A 22,880-nucleotide genomic window follows, 5' to 3' on the forward strand; every position below is an offset into this window, starting at 1 on the left:
CCTGGTCTGGTCCTGGTAATCTGACCATCTCCCATTCCTCAGTGTCCTCTAATCTTTCCAATCCACATCCCTCCTCATTCTATATCACTATACCATAATCTATAAAAACGACTCTGTCCCCCACAAACAAACTGAGGATTTACACAAACCGTGTAAATCCTCTGATACGGCTGTAATCAGCAGCTCTATAGTCTGGCATATAACAGCAGCATGCCGGGTAGTCTTCGCTGTCTGATGGAGGAATCGAAAACACACATGCATACATGAACAATACAACATCAGACACCAAGAAAAACTTACATTAAACCGACTCAAATAAAAAAAACTGCACTGGACACACTTAGGTTGACGAAGCTACTTTCAAATTCAGGTTACCCAGAGCTTGAGGGTGTTGCGCACTCACAACCACTTTTGACTGCAAGGTGATTGCAAAGGTCTTCTGACAGGAGGCAAGCTTTCTGCAAACAGTTGCAGTCTGACTCAGGCTGACTGCAGTCACAGATTCCCAACATGATTCCATCAGTCTGAAAGAGCCTTATTTTTATGAGAACAACTTGAATGTATGAGCTGTGTAGACCGCTACAGATTGGGATTTTTGAAGATTTGTCACCATTACTGAAGTGAAATGAAGTCAGATAACGTAATCTTATTGGATAAAACAGACAAAGTTTACAGTTTTTTAAAAAAATGTGATAAATCAGAATACATGTTATTTCAATGCTCAGCATGTTGCAAAATGTTAAGAATCACTATCTAATCACAGTGAAGTATTGTGATAATATACTTTGGGGTGTCTGGTGGTTCCCTCCTCTAATCTAAATCAATAAAATGAAGGGGTGACGGCAGCTCAGTCCAAAGTTTTTGAGCCACTGATACTCAAAAAGCCTGATGAGTACGAGGCACCGGCAGAAATCTCTGCTCTAAAGAACCAAGAGACCAGCTGGAAGTGTAGGTCGGTAAAAGTCCTGGGATGTACTGAGGTGCTATACCATTCAAAAGGGAACTACTCGAGATAAATTGAGATAAAATTATTACATTTTGTGCATTTGTTTTCTCATTGTGGATCTGTTGTAAGAACTGTGGTGATACACAGAGTTTTCATTTACTGAAAAAATCATATTAGCACTTCTTGTGATTTTTTGTGATGTATTAGCAAAGCTAACCACTACCTGTGAAGTTTCAAAGAACTGCAGAGATTGGGTCACCAGATATCAAAAATGTAAATGTAGGTGGAAGGGTGTGCTTGTGTGGGACAATCTGGGGCATGTTACCAACGCTGTGAAGTAATTCTGATACTGGTACTGCGCAAAAGTCTTCTGCCACACCTTATTTCTTTATATTTTTCTATCAAAATGTAAAATACATGCACGAGTATACAGAAAAATCACATGGAAAGTGTAGGATAGGGTAAAAGCAGAGTTTACAATTGTAACCAGATTGAAAGTCAGTATTTGTATGACCACCTTTATTTTTCAACACAGCCTGAACTCTCTTGGTGAAGATTTCTTCTAATTTTTTTAAGCAACCTTGAGGAATAGTTCTCCAGGTTTCTTAAAGGACATTCAAAGCTCTTCTCTGGATGTTGGATACCTTAGATCCCACACTGCTTCAATTGAGGTCTGGGCTTCAATCCATGACTGATACTGTTTCACTGTGTGTTTTTCTACCCAGGTATGCTGTCACTGCTCTGCCAGTGTATTTGGGATCATTGTCATGCCAAAAAATGAAGCCACAGCCAATTAGGCACTTTCCAGATCCATTTATAATTGAATCAAATTCAACAAGATCCTCAACACCACTGGCTGAGATTCAGCCCCAAACCATAACATACAGTCCTACATCATATGACTGTATTTTGAGGAGACTCAAACCATGAATGTCAGGAACTCCTGCTGTAGAGTGATTACATTGACGTGTGTGTGTGTGTGTGTGTGTGTGTGTGTGTGTGTGTGTGTGTGTGTGTGTAAAGAAGTGAGAGTGGTAAACTGTCTAACAATTTATGAATTTTAGACCACACATGCACAGTGAGGATGAGCAAGGATAATCCTCCAAAGCCTCCAGGACACCATCTGTACTATCGCTTAAAAGCACTTTGAGTTTATGCTACAGTGGGCCACTAGAGGGCACTGTAGGCTTGTTTAAAAACACATATGTTACTGATTGACAGAGCAATTTCCTGTGTGGGCAGGATATACCAAAACTCACAGAGCAGGGTGAGCAGATGCTGAGGTGCATAGTGTGTAGATGTTGGCAACTCACTAAAGAGTTAAACGCTACAGACCTCCAAACTTCATGTGGCCTTTGGATTAGCTCAAGAACAGTGTGTAGAGAGCTTCATGGAATAGGTTTCCATGGCCAAGGAGCTTCATACAAGGCTTACACCACTAAGCGCAAAGCAAAGTTGGATGCAGGGGTGTATGGCATGCATACACTGGACTCTAGAGCAGTGGAGATGTACTCGTCTGACTGCATTGTGTCAAGTGCAAAGTTTGGCCGAAGGGCTATTATGGTGCGGGGTTGTTTTTCGGGAGTTGGGCTTAGTTCCAGTAAAAGAAACTCTTAACTCATAAGCACACCGAGACATTTTTCATACTCCCAACTTTGTGGGAATAGTTTGGGGTGGGCCCTTTCTGTTCCGACATGACTGTGTTCCAGTGCTCAAAGCAAGGTCCATAAAGACATAGATGAGCGAGTTTGTGTGGAAGAACTTGACTGGCCTGCACAGAGTCCTGACTTTAACACCTTTAGGATGAATTAAAGTGGAGACTGTGAGCCAGGAAAACTTCCCATAAACACTCCAAAACCTTGTTTAAAGTCTTCCTAGAAGAGCTGAAGCTGTTACAGGTACAAATGATAGGCTATGATCATAGTAAACCCTGTGGATTCAGGATGAGGTGTCCCTCGAATTCATATTCCTGTGAAGGCAGACGAATGAATACTTTTGGAAATATAGTGTATGTGCCTATTTAGAAGCCATAAAAACTTGATTGGAATCACTGGGTTATAAAAATGTGATAGATAAAGTCCAGTTAACACTGATTTTAGATATGACCACAAATTAAACTGTAAACTGAACTTGAACAAACATATGTAACATTTATTTCAGGAAAACTCTGGTAAACAAAGGGAAACAGCTTCAAGATGGAAAATCTCAGAAGAAGAAGTAGTGTATGCCAACATAGTGAGCCCTGCATAGATTAAAACTGACCGGAAAAACTAAGGCAGTGCTCGACTTAACTAACGTAGACATTTACCTTTAAAAACTACATGCAGCATCATTGCAATCACCACACTCAAAACAATATTTATGCCCAAAATGTTGACTTTAAGCAATTTGAGTATATGTAATTTTTTATTAGAAATGTATAATGTAAAATATTCAATTTAAAAGAATTTGGTCAAATGATGTTGGTTCAGTGGTTTACATTCAGTTTCTACCAAGTATATTGTCCATATTAGAAATGACTGTTTATGAGGGCCAATAATCTTTTTTTTTTTGTGTGTGCTCTAGTAACCGAAGGTAAACCAGATGTTGGAGGTGGGCATTGGTACTGCAATAAGCATTAGTAAAGTTTTACCTGACATTATTTAAGACACCAGTAATTGGTGATTTGAAGGGTAAAATCAGCTAACATGGGCAATATCTTTTTGTAGTTAAGTAATAAAAGCTGCCTCTGAACTCTTTTGTAGGTTATTCTTTTTATAAGCTAATGGTGATAAACATTGGTTGGAGGGGCTTCCTGTGAGGGGCACCAACACACTATAGAATCACCATTGCTCCTTATCCAGACTTTTAATTTTAGGAGTGTTTCCTTTGTAACATAAGATTAAATTAATAATTTAAAATAATCCAAATCCAAGTGTTTCCTAGTTTTTTTTATTGTAACTTTAATATCTTTGGTTTTTTATATTAGCAGTAAAACAAAACAAAGTGTTTTTAAGATTTAACTTTTAACTACCTTTATATGATTTTGGCAAAAAAAAAAAAAAAAAAAATTGAAAAAAATCTAATAATCTGCCATTGCTGACAATGACTCAGTTCCTTTTCTAATTCCAAGTAGGGACTGCAAGTACCTAAACATAAGTATTTATTTCTGGGTGTTTTTGTGCTATTCAAATACAAATGCAGGGTTCTCCTCATCTCTTCCTCCTTCAGACAGAAACCAAGGAATGGGATGTTTGGATTAGCTCTGCCCCTCAGCTGCTGACGGACAGCTTCTGCAGATCCCTGCTTTGCTGAGTCTAGACTTGCTGGCCTCTATTCATAGCTCCATATTGGACTACATCTCCTGGCTCAAGCCGCTAATGCACACAGACTTAAACACAATCTGAAATTATACTTTCACTAGCCACATCCTCCTCCTGTCAACTGCCCTCTGTGGAAAATCACCATCAGATTTTAGTGAGGACATAAAAAGTTTCATGTTTTATGTCCCTGGAGGTTCAAGATGGTACTCGTATCCATTTTCTCTACTGCTCTTCCCCACTGGAATAGCGCGGAGGCTGGAGATACTGTCCAGTGTCCAGTTGAGGCAAAGTCATGAGTTACAGGTCATTCAGTGATGCGTCATCATGACGTTGTCGTCGTCTTCTTGCATGTAGAGCTGCGTCACCACACGGACGTGCGAGATTTTTTTCACTGCCTTGTGAAACATTAGCTTCATGTCCCTCGACTGCTTCCTCGGAATGCAAATGCTGGTGCTGAGAGGAAGAGGAGAAGCAATCAAAGGGGGAAGAAAAAGGAAAGATGAACAGAACATTAACGCAAGATAGGAAAAGATTACTTCTTTTAACGTTGGAATTAGCTTCAGCTATGAGTAAATTATTACAAAAAAGATATAAAAGAATCTTTAAAGAAAAAATGAAACATTTTGGTTAATACGCTTCTTTAGTTTCTCGCTATGACGACAAAATCACTAACACTCGTATCCATAAAAGTCTGGAAGAGCTATAGTCAGGTAGTGATTAGCATAGCTTAGCTTTAGGTCTGGAACCAGAACAAAAACTGTTTTATTAATCAAAACAGCCAAATAGATGACTTTTCAAAAGTTAGGCTAAATTTTCATATCTTTTAACATCTGCATAGCCTAGCAAGTTGTTTAGCTCACTTTAGCTAACCAGATATTAGTTAGCTAAATTGCTGAAGTAGCATTAATCTGACTTTTTAACAGGATGTTGAACAATACCTTTAAAGGTACTTTATGCAATTACCATCTGCAAAATCTAATTATTGTTATGTGTTTAGATGTTTTTGGGTGTGTACTGCTGCTTTTTTTAACTTTAACTAGCTACACCTGTTTTCTTATTGAGGCTTTCTTATTCTGCCATTTTAAAAAGCAATGTGCTCCTAATGGCTTAGTTTGAATTCTAGAATTACAAACTGGTAATACATGAAAGTATAGGCCAACCTCAGTTCAACCTGTATCTATATATCTTCAACACAGTAGAAACTTTGAGCATGAAGTTATAGTAACTGTTTCTTCACAGTCTCTTGATGGCTTTAGTTCATTTTGGAAGGTTTGAAACACAGGAATTTACAACAAGTACAATCATGCGAAACAGAAAGTTTTTACAGGACTCTCTGAAATCCTGCGAAAAACTAAGTACACTGCTTCCAATAGGAAGTATCAGAGAGCGGAGGTTTCAGTAGTTCGGTGGTCTGGAGTATTCAGGTGCTTGTTAACACAATGCCATAGTCTTCCCAGGAGTGGACACCCCAGCTAATTCACCTCAAGGTCAGATCACGTTCAATGTTCAAAGAAACTGCAAAAACTCCAAGAGCTACATCTCAGACTCTACAGGGCTCGGTTAGTTCAAAGTTAAAATTCATGACAGCACAATTAGCAAAAGACTCAACATGTATGGCTTGTTTGGAAGGGTTGCCAGAAGATACCTTTTCTCTAAAAGAATAGCTTAAGTTTCCAAGTAGAGGAAACCACAAGACTTCTGGAACAATGTCCTTTGAACAGATGAGACCAAATGAAGAAGTATTTGGCCATAATGTACAGTGCCATGTTTGGAGAACACCAAACTCAGCACATCAGCACAAACAAACTTATACCAACTGTCAAGCACGGTGGTGGAGGGGTGATGATTTGGGTTTGTTTTGCAGCCACAGGACCTGGACAGCTTGCAGTCATTGAGTTGACCATGAACTCCTCTGTATACCAAGGTATTTCAGAGTTGTCAGGAAATCTGTCTGACAGATAAAGTTTGGCCCTATATGAGGAATGTAACAGGACAGTGACCACAAGCAAAACATAGATTTCACACAACTGCATAGACTCCTGTGAAAGCCTTCTTTTTCACATGACTGTACATTTAAGAAAAAAAAAGGAAGTAAACATTGGAAATAACATCTATACAGACAAGGTCATAAATACAAACAATTATATAGACATTTGTGGTGTTTCCTCAGTACATAGTCAATTTAGAGGTGCACTAATGAAAATAAAACATCTGTACTGCAGACATGTATGAAGAAGCACCATGACATATCAGATTTCACATTTCAGCCCAGGTCAGTTGGTGTCGGTACATCACCACATTAAACGAAAAGCTTGCTTTGGGAATATTTCCCTCTGATGGGGTAAGAACCTTAAACAGATAAAATTTTTAAAAATTAAGTTTATGATTAGCTCAAACATTTCAAGTGACAACAGTGATGTGGCGAATGGTCCACATGTGACATTTCATTTAAAAAACTTGTAAAGTAGAAGAACTGAGTTTTGTCAGTGATAAAAAAAAGAGGACTTTCTATTTAATGGACAAAATCCCCACATCTCTCCCTTGAACTGTCTTTAGATATTGCCGTTTTTGTTTGCATTTACTTGTCTCTTGACCGACTTCAAAATCCCACATGAAATCTTTCGTTTTGTTTAAGCTGCAAGAAACTCCACATCAGATATGAGTAAAGGTGTAACGGTAAAATGAATGAACAGAAGAAATTTATTCAAACATTAGATTTCCTAACCGCTTTTTCATGTCTGCAGGCTTTTTGTATGATCAATAATTCTCAAGTAATAATGATTGGAATAATAAATAGGCCCCAGTCAGGACTTGACAAATTAGAAATTGGGACCATAAGTTTCTCCTTTTGAAATATGCTGGTTTCAGTGCTAAGGCATAACTTATTTTTTAAAGTTTAATTACTGTTTGGTGGTTTGTTAAAAAGTGTTTGCAGTTACAAGTTGATGAGTTCCATGCAACTATGGGTTGCTAACCCAACTATGGGTAGCCATGGCAATCTGGTAGTGACCAAAGCAATTACAAGGAGGTTTTTGGCAGAACATCATCTTTAGGACCAGCAAGCAAGCTCCAGCAACCGCTCAACAGCTGGTTGGGGAACATTCATGTTGGCTCAGGCCTTTATTTTGAAAAAGCTCAAAGAGGTATTGTACCAGATACCCATTTATATGACAAGCTGCTTCATGCTGTGGCTAAGATTTCTTGTGTAACTTTGAAGGTGTCACATTTAAGACCCAATCGAATGCAAACAAACTGCACTGAGACAGTTCATTCCCCAACATATGTTATCCCAATGATGAGTAACGTTGCCAACCAAGCCAGTAATGTTATACATTTTTTTTATAATGCATAACATTACCTCAGTTTTTCTTCTTTGCAAGTTGTTCCTGTTGTTGTTTCTCGGCTTTCTGTTTCTTGTACTGGGCTATCTCGGCCATCTGCAGCCCATGGGCCATTCGCCTGTTGAGATGAAGTGAACAGCGTGATGACAGCACACACATACGCACACAGTGTAGTCCTGCAATGGCTCGGCTTTCTCTCCAAAGAACAGATTAGCTGACAGGTGGATTTATAGTAATAGCCACTGCTTAGGTCCACAGCTTTATCCTGTAATGTTAGCAAAGGAGCCTGTTTGTATCATAATAAAGGCTGAAATCTTGTGTTCAGTGTATAGTTTAAGTGAACAAGGCACACCAAGCCATTACCAACAAACTCACAGGTGTAAATGTGAATAAATGTGAATGTGTAAAAACTTCCATAAAACTACGTACTCCAAAAAGTAAGCGTTTTTTTTTCCAAATGTCTGAAATGACCTAAATGTGTTGTAAGTTATAAGTTGTGGTTTTGTTTGTAGCAGTAACACAGTTGCAATATTAATTCTGATGGATACCTGCAGTCAGTGTTTTCTCCTTTTAACTCAACCTTTCATCCAGTTTTTGCATCTAAACTTAACCACCATGGACAGAAAACATTAGTAATTATGTTTGACTTTTCAGATTTGATGAAATGACATTTAAGAGCATGTTTGGAGCAACTCAGTTCCCCTACCTGCTTTTCCAGCCAGAATCTAAACACTGTTCTCAGTTTTGTAGTCTTATTTTGCTTTGTTTGGATGGTTCGGGTTCTCACATTCAAACTGGAGTTTTAAGAAAGTTGAGGAAGGAATCACAAATAGAAGATGGGCCTGGAATCAAACTAGGAGCTGCTAACAATGAGACGGTTCATGAGCCTAAACACATTTTGACTGATCCCTCATGATGATAGGACCCTTTAAAATATACATTTTGAAGTTTTCTCCAGTGAATTATCAGAAATCTGATAAAACATCCCAGGGTACCAAAAGTAATTTCTGTTCTTCCGCATCAGAGACATTAAATTGGTGCCGTTTTGCTGTCGAAATGATGAATTATCCCATGATGATACTCGGAAATGGTTAGAGAAAACAATCTTGGTGGAGTGGGTGCAACCTTTGTTATAATTTGTGTAAGGTGGAAGACATCTGCAAACACATGTAGGATAAGAAAGCCAAAACATTTTATTCTTTGCTGTCCATTTTTTAAGAAAGTAGCTTTAAAAATAAATTTCAGCTTCATACATTTGATAAGTCTGTGGAATTATTTATAATGTAGATGGGCAAGGGTTTTTTGTTTGTTTGTTTGTTTTGGGTATTTTTTGTTTTTGTTTTGCTTTAGCTGTCATTAATAACTACTTGATGTCATTTATTTTGAAAATCTGATATATTTCTGTAAACTTTTCAGAACAAACTAGGAGCTGTTATTTTGAAAAATTCCCTCCAAATTAACTGGTTCCTGTTGTGGTCTTTAAATTAAAATAACAGTAGTTCAAAAGGTCAGGTAGGGTGTGACCTGCACTTCTTACTATTATGGTCATGGCGCATGTCTGTATATGTCTTTATGTAAACTAGTTGCTCCCCAACAATTGGGCCAATCTTAAAAAAGCTTTACACAAACGTCATCACACACACAGCAATTAATAAGTGCAAGGGTTTTTTTTTAAAGTTTTATTATAAACCTGAATTATTTGGATTTTTCTATATGTTGTTTTTATTTCATCATCCCAAATGCAATGTTACATTCCCCATTTGTGTTTGTTTAATTTGTCACATTCAACAATAACCATCTATACATAATTTAACGGTCACTAAAACTTTTATCTGTGAGAGAATTTGGCATGATGTGTTGCTGTTTTTACACTAAAACAAGCATGGGAATTGTTTTTAGTGGATGGACCAGTGCAGGACTTTTGAGGGTAAAAAGGAAGAGGCAGAGTAACACAGGAGAAGGAAAAAAGTCACTTATCCCTACCCAGACTTGAGGTCTGGAGGAACAGGCAGGGGTTTGGTAAACCCATCTCTCCCTACGAGCCAGTAGGTCTCCTCTATTCCTTTCCCCTGAGAAAGATATAGAAAGAAACTATAAGAGGCTGTATTTTCACTTCATCTGATCATAATGGTGAAACCCTTATTTTGTGTTTAAGGGCTGTACCCGGACTTCTGTCCTTCCTCTCAACTCCAACTTGTAGCCAAGATTTAGTTGATGGAGGACCTTCACTGTACTCTGATGAACATGGATCCTGTACGCTGTAACAGATAAATGTTTAACAGATACATTTCCAGGTGAAGAAAGGTGACATCACAACAAGTCCACATTCATGTCTGGCTATTTCATCCATCTACTGATTTTTCCGTTTATAGATTAGCAACTTACGCATCCCGCTGGACTCCATACGAGAGGCAGTGGTCACTGTGTCTCCAAACAGACAGTAGCGAGGCATGGTGAGACCCACAACCCCTGCTACGCATGAACCTATAACACATACGTACACAGCAGGTCAAATGACAATTTCTCCTTGTCTAAATGTGTTGAGTTGCTGCCACATGATTGGCTGATTAGATATTTAACCTAATAAACTTGCCAGTGAGTCGGTAAATAAATTCTTTAGTGATGAGTTTATGACTTCAATTTGAAGTCTCACTGAAAATCATATAATTTTCTAACTTATGGCTCAGTTTGGACTAAAAATAATAATAAAGGAGGGTCCTCTTTTACATATGTCTACCTTGATGACAAGTTGGCAACAGCCAAGAGGTTCAAATTGAGGCTTCACAGGGAAACTTGTGTGACAGCAAAGTAGCTGTATCCATATTCTAAATGGTTAAAAGTCAATGGCTTTGGGTTTCTGGTAGTATATGTAGTATATATAGTATATGCTTACATTTTAAATAACCATGAAGTGTACATTACTGTACACTGACAACTGTACTACTAAAAACCCCTCCTTCACATATTGCACTAATGCTATATATACCTGTGTGAAGTCCTATTCGTATCCTCACTGGAACATCAGGCATGTGTCTCATTTTAAAGGTCCCCACAGCACTCAGAATGTCAAGAGCCATGTTGGCTATTTCTGTGGCATGTCGGATGCCGTTAGGAACTGGAACACCTGACGCTACCATGTAAGCATCGCCTATTGTCTCCACCTGGAGGAGATCAGAAATGAATTAGCATCAGTGTCATGTGATGAGATTTAATACCAGAAGCCACAGTACGACTACATAAAAGATTATCACCTTGTAGACATCATGGTTTCCTATGATGGCGTCAAAGAGCGTGTAGAGGTCGTTGAGGAGATCGACTACTTCAATGGGTTCGCTGTTAGCTGAGATGGTGGTGAAGCCAACGATGTCACTGAAATACAGTGACACCTGGTCAAAATATTCTGGTTCAACTGTCCCGCCCACCTTCAAAGCCTCTGCCACAGACCTGGAAAAAAAAAGTGAAAATAAGTGTGATTGTGGCCAGGTAAACAGGAGGAAAGAGCCAGGTATCAAATAATGTGTAAAGGTAACAGCATTATCCTCATCTTCATACCACTGAAAATAATTTCTTACGGAGGCAGCATCTGTGTCAAAAGCTTCTCTGTCTTCTGTTTTTCTATCTCCAGCTCCTCTGTCCGCTCTCTGATTAGCTCCTCCAGGTTAGACGAGTACTGCTCCAGCATCCTCAGCATAGAGTCAATGATGTTGGTTTTCTTCCCCTTGTTGATGTTTTTGAACTGGAATGAGAACATTGACAGCTTCAAAACCCACCAGAGTTCTCCAAAAAAATATTATTTCAAACATATTTTCTCAAAATAAAAATGTATATTTTGTAATAGCCCTACCTGGTCAAAGATTTCATCAAAGGCCGGCCGCTTGTCTGGCTGTTCATTCCAGCACTGTTTCATCAGCTGGATACACTCCATTGGAGCATAGTCCGGACTGACCACTGGACGGCACAGAGGAGGAGGCTTACACAGCTTCTCTATTATTTCTAAAACACGGAGAAACACCAGCAGTTAAATGAGGATGCCAGTACTGGTAAGTAAACTGATCCAGAAGGAAACAACTTTGATCAACTTTACACCTCCCCCATTTGGCTAAGAACATATGTGCAGTGATTTATTGAAACATCTGCAAACATACATAGAAATACAGTATATAAGAAAGAAACAGAGCTTGTACAGTTCTAACCAGCCTAAAGGTCAGTATTTGGTATGAACACATTTATTCTTCAACATAGCCTCAACTTTCTCAGGCAGCTTTCTTGTCATTTCTTTAAGTAGTCTTCAGGAATAGTTTTCCAGATCTCTTGAAGGACATTCTAAGCTCTTCTTTTGGATGTTGGCTGCCTTTAGATGATCCCAAAATGCTTCAACAATGTTGAGGTCCAGGCCCTAATGAGGCAAATCCATGACTAAGGGTGCTCCACTGTGCGTTTTTCTATCCAGGTATCATTTTTACTGCAGTGGCAGTGTGTTTGGGATCATTATCATGCTGGAAAAAGAAAATGTTGGCATTTTAATGTTTTCCAGATAGTATTGCATTGTGGTTGAAATCTGAATGTACTTTTTTGCATTCATAATTCCATCAATTTTGACAAGATCTCCAAAACCACTGGCTGAAGTGCAGCAACAAAGAGCCCCTACTGTGTCTTATAGATGACTGTAAACACAATGTGTTCCTCTCTCCTGACCTCATGTCTTTTGAATTTTTTGTACATTCAACCAAAGAAATGGGAACAAACTAAGCTGCTAGTACCCAAGCACCCAAAGATACAATTTAAAATTGGTTCTTTGCTAAGTTGCATGTTATGTGTAGGCACAAGTTCACTCTAGATTTCTGCCTGCTGGAACCTTTAAATTGGAGGAATCTTTTCATAGAAGAATCTAATCTTGTCAAGAATTGAAGCTGTCTAAATTATGCTCTCTGAGTCTGGACTTATGTGTTTCTACTAGATTTGGGAGGTTTATTATTGTGAAGCTATTCTCTTGCCTTTATCAGACAGGTCCAGCATGCAGAATGGAGGCCCTCTCACCACCACCTCCTGCATGATGATGGCGAAGCTGTACACATCACCAGGTAGAGTCCCGTGTAGTCCTGCCTGGCCACTCCTCAGGATCTCTGGAGCAGTCCAAAGTAACTCTTGCACAAAGATGAGGGCATTATTTTTTTAAAACAGGTTGGTAGTGCTTTTTTCAAGTAACTGTTCCTGTTGCATAGTTTGTCTCACCATCTGCATGTTGCTCAATATAGGGGAACCTCTGAGCCTCTAGGACCTCACTGTAGCCATAATCTGTAACCTTCAGGACAAACCGTCCATCCACCACACAGTTGCGAGACTTTAGACGAGTGTGAGACACTCCACGGTGATGGAGATACTTCATACCCTTAAAAGTATAACATTTTAAAACTCTTTGATTAATCCTGACTGCAGATAAGGATATGTTCCTTGTCCAAAAAAATACCAAAAAATACTCGTGTTCCTGCTATCTGCCATTCACCTTAATTAGATCCAGCAACAGAGATGACTTGAACATCCAGTCGAGCTTGACGTCTTCATTTAGGAGCAGGTCCTCGAGGCTGCCTCGGGAGCAGAACTCAGTCACAATGGCAAATACGCCACAGTCATGAAAAAAGCCAAGGAAAGGGTTGACGTTCTCATGACGCATGTCCTTCATCTGCAGACAGAAACATCTTGATTTTCACACTTTTGGGCTTATAAGACCAAGGATTACAACAAGAAGAAGAAGGTATAACTGAATCTGTCTCTGCAACAAAACACCATGTCATCAGCTGAGAACCTCATACTCATGTTCATGGTGGCAGTGAGTGCACTGACATTTTTTTCTGGTTCTCGGTAAAAAAAAAATTGATTTTATATATGGCATTCTTTAAGTCTACTCCATGAAAGCCTACTAAGAGAAATCCCTGAAGCTGGAAACCCAGAAACTACTCTAATGGACGCCAAACCACAACTTTAATCATGTAAACTAAGGTTTTTTCAAAACATGTAATTAAGGATACATGGGAGGTTGTCAGATGTTGTCTTTATGAAAAAAGTAGTTAAACTAAAAAAATATCTACTTTGTCATGTAACAATATCACGTACCAGTTCAAACACATCACTTGTTTTGGGATTGATGCTGCTAAATGTCCCATAAGGAAGTCTCTTCAGCCACGCCCAGTCCCCCTAGTGGAGAAAAACACCAAACAGCGCAAATACTTAGACATCTTTTTAGGCTTTTAAACCATGTAAATCCTTTTAATTTTAGTATTTTTTGCACATCTATGCTGGACCAATGCTGCATGAGTTACATGGAACAATCTGTAACTGTTTTATTTTTCTACAGTTTCAAAACTGTTGCACTGTAGCTCATAAATGGATGGCCTTGCCTCAAAAATTACAACGTTGGAGTTTTCGTAGGTGGCTGGCGATTGGGTGGAAATCGTTGAGGCAAGACTGCGTTCAGACATGCTCTTCATGCCGCTAGTCCTACTGTCATCCAGACTCAGCTTCTACAGAGAAGAAAATTTGTCAGTCGGTTTCAACTTTACATCACGTAATAAATACAGGAAAATGTTAAATTAAGAATTCAGAATTCTAAGTAGACGGAGGCTAACCTTGTTGCTAAGCGATGGGTTTATGAATGTGACATCGGCCAGTGTAAGTAAAATCTTGTTGGGACCTCTGACCAGCCGGATCTGATTTATCCGTCGCCTGATGGAAATAAGGGAGGTTGATGAAAGTTAATGCTTGAGGCATGAAGATATCAGAAAAACAGCTACATAATGATAAGTTCTAAAGTTTTTACCTGGAAAGATTTTAATTTATACTAATATTCCAGACCTCTTAGGCCCAACATCATGTTTTAAGACATCTTTGTACCTGATGCAGTAAATTAGTGGCACAGCAACAATAAAGGCAGCAATCACCCCAAGGAGCATGCTTATGGTTGAGAACAAATCCACTCCTGGAACAGAGAAGAAGAAGTCGAAAAAAAAACCCCCAAATGTTTTATGTTTTTAAAAAAAAACATAAAAGGAAAGTGTTGACTTATAATAGGCTAGTCATTTAAGTCATTGAAACACACTCTTGCATGTATTGTATTTGTGGTGTTTGTTCCTTTTCTAGCTTCACAGTAGTAACCCAATGGATGAAGTCAAAGTTGCTACATCCTCACCTCCTGAGCAGATGACTCCTGGAGTAAACCAGCATGAGGCGTCTTTCTTGGGTCCATAACCTCGAGGGAAATGGATGTCTTTACCCAAGAAGCGGACCATACCGATCTCCATGTCGATCCTGTCATTAGTCAGTTAGATCAGTTGTTAATTTTGAATGGTATCTGCACTTGTACAGCATTTCTCTTGACTTGCCTTCATTCCTTCATTTCCTTGTCAGACACAATAAAACACTAAACATGCAATCTCAGCTCTTAAATACCTGTGTGTTGGCTTCAGCTCCCAAGATATTCCATCTGTGTCCAGTATGAGGTATTCCAGCAGAGCTGCTCCAGACCCATTAGTTTTAATTGGGTGGCTGAAGCCCTGCAAAAAAAAAAAAAGGGTATGTCCGTTTATCCTTTGTATAGATCTTTCTCATCTTATCATATAGGTATTCTATTTTATTAAATAATTTAATACAGAAATGCACTATATTACCTAGTGAGAAAAGTAACTTTTTAGAGTTATATTGTACACTAAACCAGCTTCAGAAACCGAAATAGATGAAAAGCCTACAACAGCAGCAAGGAATTAGGCATAAAAAAGTAGACCCAGTGCTGTGTCTCATTACCTGGAAGGCCAAGTTTTGGCTCTGTCGTGCCAAATTTCCTCCAGACATCCACTCCCTGAACTCCCGAACCCGATGCACTGCATGAGCCATGAAGATGACAGAGTTGTAGATGGTACCAAACAGAGGCGATACCTACAGCACACACAGAGATGTCACCTTCAGCTGCTTTGCTTATGGCAATGTCTTCAATAGAAAGACAATGCTTAATGTATTAAAATCTCTTTCTGTGCATCACCTGCTGGGGTTTCAACGTACTCGCCACCTCTCCTCTTTCCATGGCCTCTCTATAAGCCTCGTAGAACGACACCCGGGGTGAGTCGATGGTGACGGTCAGCACGGCATCATAGGCCCGCAGCAGTTTGTTGTTTCTCTTCAGAGCTGGGTAGGTCACATTATGGTAGGGCAGACTGTAGAGCAGTGTGTCATAAGGAAGAAACACTAGAGAGCCATCAATCATCTGCATATCGTAGGCCGTCTCCAATAGAAGCTTCTGGGCTGTGCCACCAATCAGAACCGAGTGCATGCAGAGGATCACAACTGGGACGAGAAATGAGACTGAACATCAAGATCTGACATGTTTCATCATTGACTGACATTGTCTTTATGTGAAAAAAAGTAAATGTTTTTCTACTGATTGACAAATTGTTAGCCAACATGCATTTCCTTCATAGTCTATCTTTATAATCAAAATGAGCTCAATTAACAAAATTTCATATTGTACTCAGTCTGATATGACACTAGCAACTGAGTCCTTAAATAATCAGGAAAATGTTTACTAAGGTTGTAGCACAAGCAAGTTGAGAACTGTTTTCCTGTAGACCATAAAAAAATGGAAGTTTTTATGCAACCACAAGGGCTGCATAAGAAATTTGGGTTCAAGGTACTTCCTACTAACTCGATTGCGTAAACCCTCATTTAGATTTTGCTAATCCACTAGTTTGCAAATGTCTACTCAGGTGCAAGTGACACAAATTTCATCATCAGATGGTCAGGGTCAATGAAGATGATAACAGAAATGACTACTTGACCATCGAATATCCAGTTGAGCACAAGTGAGTTGAGACTTAAATGAATATAACTGAATACTGACCTCGTATTTCACTCATCTTGCGGACCTTGGTGAGAGCTCGTCTGATGCCGTGAGGTGTGTTCTCCATAAAAGTGACCAGTCTGACTGGCATGCCATGGCTCCTCAAGGCGTCAGCCACCTGGACATGATAGAGAAACATGGCCTAGACAAAACTTCAAAGACTGATAGCCTTGGCTTTATGATCAGGCATTTGATGTTGTAACTCTTCTAGGTATCTAGGCAGCATTCAGGAACCTGTGGCTGATTTTGGAGTCCAAATGTGAAAACAAAGGATTTCAAACCTTGGTTGCTGTTTCCATCCAGATGTCCTCAGAAGAAGAGATGATACCAATGTGAGCCCACCTGAAGTAGCTCATGACACTAAGTAGGACCCAGGTAGGTCTAGCCATCGAGCGAGCAAAAGTCGGATGGCTGCGAACATCATCCAACTCATAGCCAACACATCCCCAAGGAAACAGTGCCTGGAAGATTAAAGTAGACAAGAAAAAGGGTTCAAAATCACAGCAAAATATGATTAGTTTTTCTTCCTGATGTGTTAAAGATCCGTAGTAGACACATTCCAGCTTACTTTATTCCAGCCTTTGCTCAGCATTGAAGCAGCATCACAGTAGCCTGGGTTGGCTGGGCCAATGTAGCCTGAAGCTTTGGTGTGGAAACCCACAAATGCCTCCAGTGCCCTGGATGTCTCACATGGCTCCTGAAAAAAATATCCAATAATCCAAAAATTAATATTGAAACAAACCAGACAGAAAAAAAACAAGGTAAATTAACTTGAAACAGCCATGCATCAATTTTATTTCATGCAGTGTAGTGCAGCTAAATGATATTTGCAAGGATTTAGGTTTGTTCAAGATTTCCAGTGTTAAAGCTACTCAACAGCATAGCAAATGCAAAGTTAAATTATAGTGGCATACTGTTTAAATGATGAGCAATTTCTTTAATATAAGGTGTTCTTTGCCTCTGCATACTTTCTGAATGCTTGTTCCTGTTTTTTTTTTTTTTTTTTGGCTTAATTTATAGATTAATGTTGCTAGCTAAATAAGCTAACTTTGGTTATCTAACAAACAGTCTTGGGAAAGTTACTTTTAAAATGTATTCCACCACAGATTACAGAATAAATGCCCCAAAATGTATTCTGTAACGTATTCCGTTACGTTACTCAATGAGAGTAATGTATTCTGAATACTTTGGATTACTTAATATATTGTCATGCTTTTTTACAACTACATGAATGCACTATTGCTGTGTGATTTATTACTATTACTGAAGGTTACTAGCCATACCAATACCAACTAGATTTTTAAATATTAATATCAAATGAGCAACAGTAGGGTGGACAGGACAGGATAGGCTGCACTTTTTGCAGCAATCTTGTATAGAAAACTGTTCTGCGCATATATAAATTGTTCCATGTCGGGCTCATAGCCGAAAACTAGCTTTACTTTGTTGTCTGGGTCAACTTTGCTAACGAGAGACAGAGAGAGTCATTGAAAGGCTGCTCCAACGAAAGGTATTGTTTCGGAGGAAAACACGAACACGGTGTACAGTCGAGTCTTAATAGCTTACTTACAACTGAGCTCGTCAGGCTCTCTTTTTGGCTGCAGTGTTTATTATTATTATATTTACATGCTTCCTGCTCCCGTTTCTGCTCGATGACAACTTGTACTTTTCCAATCTCCTTTTTCTCCCTCCCTGGCGCTCACAGACACATAACGGCAGTCAACTCTCCCTGCAGCACGGACTACACTTCCCATTAGGCTACATTCTTTAGGGCTATGCCTGTTACTCTGCCTATTGCCTTGATATTAAACACTTCATATTCTTCACATCATTATGAGACGCAAGATTGAGACACAGGAAATAGAGCCTCTTAATGCGTGTTTTGTTTGGGTTTCCATCAGCGTGGAATTACCAAAAATAGAGAGGGCATAGCCTAACATATGAAACAGGAAAAGACCACCGTGTAATCCCTTTATTTCAAAAAGGTAACTGTATTCTAAATACCACCTTTTTAAACAGTAACTGTAACGGAATATAGTTATTCATATTTTGTATTTTAAATATGTAACAGCGGTACATGTATTCCATTACTCCCCAACACTGCTAACAAAGCTTTCCTTGCTGAGTAGCCCATAATCGTAATGTACTTGGTTCATGTATATCAGCAACTATAATGCTAGTAGTGAATCATGTGTGGAGCTTCAGTCAGTTGTGTACCTGCAGCACTGCATACTCAAATGTTACAGCATAGGACAGTGAGGCATCCTTGTTGATGCGATTGACAGCGAGCTGTGCTGCCACACTGGGAAGGGCCTTGGCAAAGAGAGGGTCACATCCCCAGGGCCCCACCACTCCAACCCGAAACCAAGCTGCCTGGGTTGGACAGGGCAGTAAGCACAAGGAGGCCAGGAGGATGAAGAGGAACCTCAACAAGCCACAAAAGGAAAGGGGTGTGAGGGAAGGAGGAAGACTTGGAGCGCAGCAACATGGATTTAAGGAGGAAGGAGGATGAGCTGAGGGAGATGACTTAATTATAGACTTAATTATAAAAGCCGAGTAGGAAAGGCAGAAATCAGGAGATGATTCTGGTGTCTTCTTCCATGTCTGAGGTAAGGAGGTGAAGGCACGGCGTTGCTCTCGCATCTCAAGGCTCACAGGAAGGTTGGTGAGGAAAGTCTGAAAGTGAAAGTGTTGCTTCCCTAAAATTTAGATGAGTGAAAGAAAGAAAAGCCTGTCATTTGAGCTCCTTTCCTCAAAAACATTCAGCAAGCACCAGGAAAATGTGATACAGTGTTTCCATCTAGATTGTCTTTTTTAGAGGTTTGAGGATATTTGACTCCAAGTCTCATCAAGTTTAGTTCTGACTTAGAGGAAATTGATGCTTTTGTGGGACAATAATGAGACTTTTTTTACTCTTCTCCACTCATAGAGCTGTAACCTAAATAATTTTGTCTTGCTTGAGAAATGGTGACATAACTTATAAATCTTTTAAATGTAAGTTAATTTAATACATTTGAGAAAACATAAAAAATAAAGAAAAGTATTAGATTGAATTACCAAGAAAGCAACGGTTCAGTCACAAAGACAACTGTCTTTTTTTGAATATCACTTGAACCTAATGAGCTGAGGAAGTCTGAGCTTGTAGTTTTGTGTGTAGTTTCACTTTAAATGATCACATCCTCAGTGTTTTAAACTTGCGTGCCTGTTTTCTTCCCTGCAGACCACTAATTTGCTTCAATTGTTTATTGTTTCTGAGCTAGTTCTCTTCGTTCAGTCCTTTTGGTTTCTTTGTGAAGCCCGTGTCTTTCTCTTAGTGCTTTTGTTTTTTCTTCTTGGATTATTCATTTCATCCATCCATCAAACCTTACATCTGCAGGTGTTTAATTCAGAACATTATATTAATTGTTTTCTTTTTCTTTCTTTTAAAGACGAATTAAATAGGGTAAGCAAACTCCTTGCATTATATTCTCAAATACTTGAGGGAAAAAAAGATGTCTAAAAACTGCTTAAAGCTAAGTTTAATTAATTTGCAATTAACAAGCCTTTGTAAAAAAAAAAAAAAAATTGCCAGAGGGATTCCAGAGCCTGTGTTTTACAGTGTAACTACAAAAACTGTACATGCAATCAAGGATGTCCAGATGTTCACACATGTGGACTTGGTTTGCAGGCGGTGGTAATGATCGTTTTAGGTACTTACAGCTACTGCATTTTTAAGTTTACTGGATGCTACTTTATCCTCACAGATTTCTTCAGGGAGTTTATTCTGTACTATTTGTCCATGATATGCGATTTTATTGACTTTGTTTTCTACACACCAGTGAAATCGTAAAATATAATGCATTCTTACTGATTTTAAAGAAGAAGATACCTGCCAGCAAATCTCTCTTCAACCAGGTTAGTTAGTAAAAACTCCAGTAACAGATATTTGAGTTTTAATGTAACTATACCTGAAAGCATGTCAACAGTTTATCAGTTGGGTACAACAGGATTATCTGGTGTGACCTTGTACTGTTTCATAATCCTCGTGTAAAATTATTATCAGTGCTATGAATACAAAAAGATAAATCCAAGTGGCCTGGCTCTCAAATATCTCATATTTCATAGCGTTATAACAGGATTTTAGTACTCATATTTTGCAGATTCTCGGTGTGTGAACTTTACACGTTTATACTTGTGCTTGAGATGTTTTAAAGAAGCAGTGGATTTCATCCGATTTTTGCAACTTTACTCTTACTCAGCTGGGGCTAATTCATTTTTCAATATATGTCAATCTAATTTTATTTGCAGTATTTACCTATGACAAGGTGTTCATTGTTATGCCTGTCATTGTTTTTATTTTCAGGTTACTTACCATGCTTTGGTGAGAGGGACGATAGCCAAATCTTCTGCACCAAACTGCCACATTTACCACTTGTTCCATCTTCTCGTTTTGTTTACATCCTGGAATTTAGTCCGTAAAGTTGTCTAGTATTGCTGCATTATGAAGAGTCATGCATTTAAGTCAGCTAGTGAGTCTGCAGAAGGTTATTAGCTTGTGCATTTGTGTGTGTGTGTGTGTGTGTGTGTGTGTGTCCGTGTCCTGGCCGGCTTGTCAGATTATATCAAATCCAATCAGGACCTTTTGGAGCGGTAAGCAGCACTGACTGAGAAGGGGAAGTGAAAACGATGTCCATCATCATTGCTGGGCTTTAATCATATTTTCATATGTGTTAGTTGTAGAACAAGAACAAATTAAGCTTGTTGTATTGACAACATAATTTAATTTATCTCAGTGTAGTTTTTGTATCTTCACACACATGTGAGTTTTACTGACATCCTACTCGATGTTGGCCCACCATTTGCAGTTTACACATTGATGTTTGAACGAGAGGGCCTCATCCGTATCTGTACAGACCCTGCTTTGCACTGGTGTGCAGCCATGTTGGAATGTTGGAACAAGGGGTCTTCCCCGAACTGCATGAAATTGTCCAAAATGTCTTGGTATGCTGAAGCATTAAGATTTTCTTTCTCTGGAACTAAGGGGGCCGAGTCCAACTCCTGAACACAGCCCCACATCATAATCTGCCTTCCCTAAAACTTTACACTTGGCATAATAAATCAGAGAAGTACCGTCTCCTGGCAACCACCAAACTCAGTCTCATCAATCAGATTGCCAGATAGAGAAGCATGATTCGTCAGTTCAGAGAACATGTTTCCACTGCTCTAGTGGCTGGTGGAGGTATGCTTTACACCACTGCATCCAACATTTTGCATTGTTCAATTCAATTCAATTTTATTTATATAGCGCCAAATCACAACAAAAGTTGCCTCAAGGCGCTTCATAGATACAGAGAAAAACCCAACAATCATATGACCCCCTATGAGCAAGCACTTTGGCGACAGTGGGAAGGAAAAACTCCCTTTTAACAGGAAGAAACCTCCGGCAGAACCAGGCGTGAGTGAATACTTTTGGCAGTATAGTGTATATATACACTCTCAATGATTAATTATGGTTAACTATTCCTTAGAAAGATGCACCACAACTAGATGTTTTTAGTTTGTGGCATATTTCTGGCCAGATGTTTGACCGGTCATCTTGACAGAATTGGTAGAGGGCTGTAGAAACCACAATTTTGTAAGTAGGGGAACTCACATTTATTTGCACCCTTTCGCATACAAAACACATAATATTCTTTGAAACTGTCCCACTAACTGAAGTGAGTGTTTCCACAGATATTAAAGCCTGAATAAGTCCCTGGAATCTTTTCAGGCATCTACACCTCTTGCTGCCACTTAAAGCTCTAAATGGAAGCAACAACAGGTAGGTAGCCTTGTTCTTTAAAACATGAGAAAGTGATGTAGTAAAAATTCATAAACCCTGGTTGGACATGAGGGGAGGTCTGACACTTTTCTGCCATCATTAGAGGAGATAGCTGTGAGGAATGCAGCAGCATACAGTCAGTCATAAACTCAGAGGAATCCTTTAGTTTATACAATGTATGTACACATGATATTCAGCAGTGAGGCACTTTTACTGCAGGCTACAGATGTGATACATTCAGCTCCTCTACTGATGCTTTTTGAACACCCACACTCTAAACTCTAAGCCTTCCTAATTATTTCTGAACCATAAAACAACATGTTGTTAAACTTATTTTGAGTTTTTAGCTTTATATCCACAGCTTCTCTTGGAAGAAACCAAAAAAAACCTCTGTTTTTATTCCTTTTACTCCAGACTTTATATGGTGTACTTAGCTCCAGGGTAAGTTGCTCATATGGAAGCTAGAGGGCAGCACAGCACAGAAGCAACTGCAACATGCACTTCAATAAGTTCTGTGGTGGAGCCTTCGAGAGAACAGTGGTGCTAAGATGAAGCAGATTTTTAGCTTTCACTGAGTCCCCCTGCTTCAGGGGGAGTGACAAAGTTT

General features: G+C 39.1%; 1 protein-coding gene across 2 annotated transcripts; it reads right to left on the bottom strand.

Annotated features, from left to right (window-relative positions):
• Positions 1-3,076: 3,076 nt before the first annotated feature.
• On the bottom strand, positions 3,077-21,039 carry gc2 (guanylyl cyclase 2). 2 transcript variants are annotated; one of them, XM_085148410.1, is made up of 25 exons: positions 20,825-21,039; positions 18,691-19,172; positions 17,042-17,170; positions 16,755-16,934; positions 16,474-16,591; positions 15,619-15,920; positions 15,384-15,515; positions 15,033-15,136; positions 14,773-14,891; positions 14,478-14,562; positions 14,213-14,309; positions 13,985-14,107; positions 13,701-13,781; positions 13,093-13,269; positions 12,822-12,978; positions 12,584-12,733; positions 11,434-11,582; positions 11,162-11,325; positions 10,841-11,033; positions 10,576-10,750; positions 9,975-10,073; positions 9,753-9,847; positions 9,573-9,658; positions 7,607-7,707; positions 4,592-4,701 (listed from the first exon to the last, which is right to left on the bottom strand). In XM_085148410.1, the coding sequence occupies exons 2-24, from the start codon at positions 19,114-19,116 to the stop codon at positions 7,608-7,610; spliced, it is 3,441 nt and encodes a 1,146-aa protein (XP_085004536.1). In that variant the 5' UTR covers positions 19,117-19,172; positions 20,825-21,039; the 3' UTR covers positions 4,592-4,701; position 7,607. The 2 variants fall into 2 exon arrangements, with proteins under 2 accessions (XP_085004527.1, XP_085004536.1); XM_085148401.1 differs by lacking the exon at positions 7,607-7,707 and having other exon boundaries at positions 3,077-4,701.
• Between the last annotated feature and the right edge of the window lie 1,841 nt (positions 21,040-22,880).

Source organism: Neolamprologus multifasciatus, chromosome 3, assembly GCF_963576455.1.
Source record: "Neolamprologus multifasciatus chromosome 3, fNeoMul1.2, whole genome shotgun sequence".
NCBI lineage: Eukaryota > Metazoa > Chordata > Actinopteri > Cichliformes > Cichlidae > Neolamprologus > Neolamprologus multifasciatus.

What these genes read in the sequence shown, in the direction of transcription:
- gc2 (XM_085148401.1), bottom strand. Translation starts at nt 19,116, where the DNA reads ATGCGAGAGCAACGCCGTGCCTTCACCTCCTTACCTCAGACATGGAAG. An exon ending in GCTGGACCTGTCTGATAAAG is followed by an intron (nt 11,583 to 12,583) that starts GCAAGAGAATAG and finishes TCCGTGTTTTAG; the next exon opens with AAATAATAGAGAAGCTGTGT. An exon ending in ACGAATAGGACTTCACACAG is followed by an intron (nt 10,074 to 10,575) that starts GTATATATAGCA and finishes TATGTGTTATAG; the next exon opens with GTTCATGCGTAGCAGGGGTT.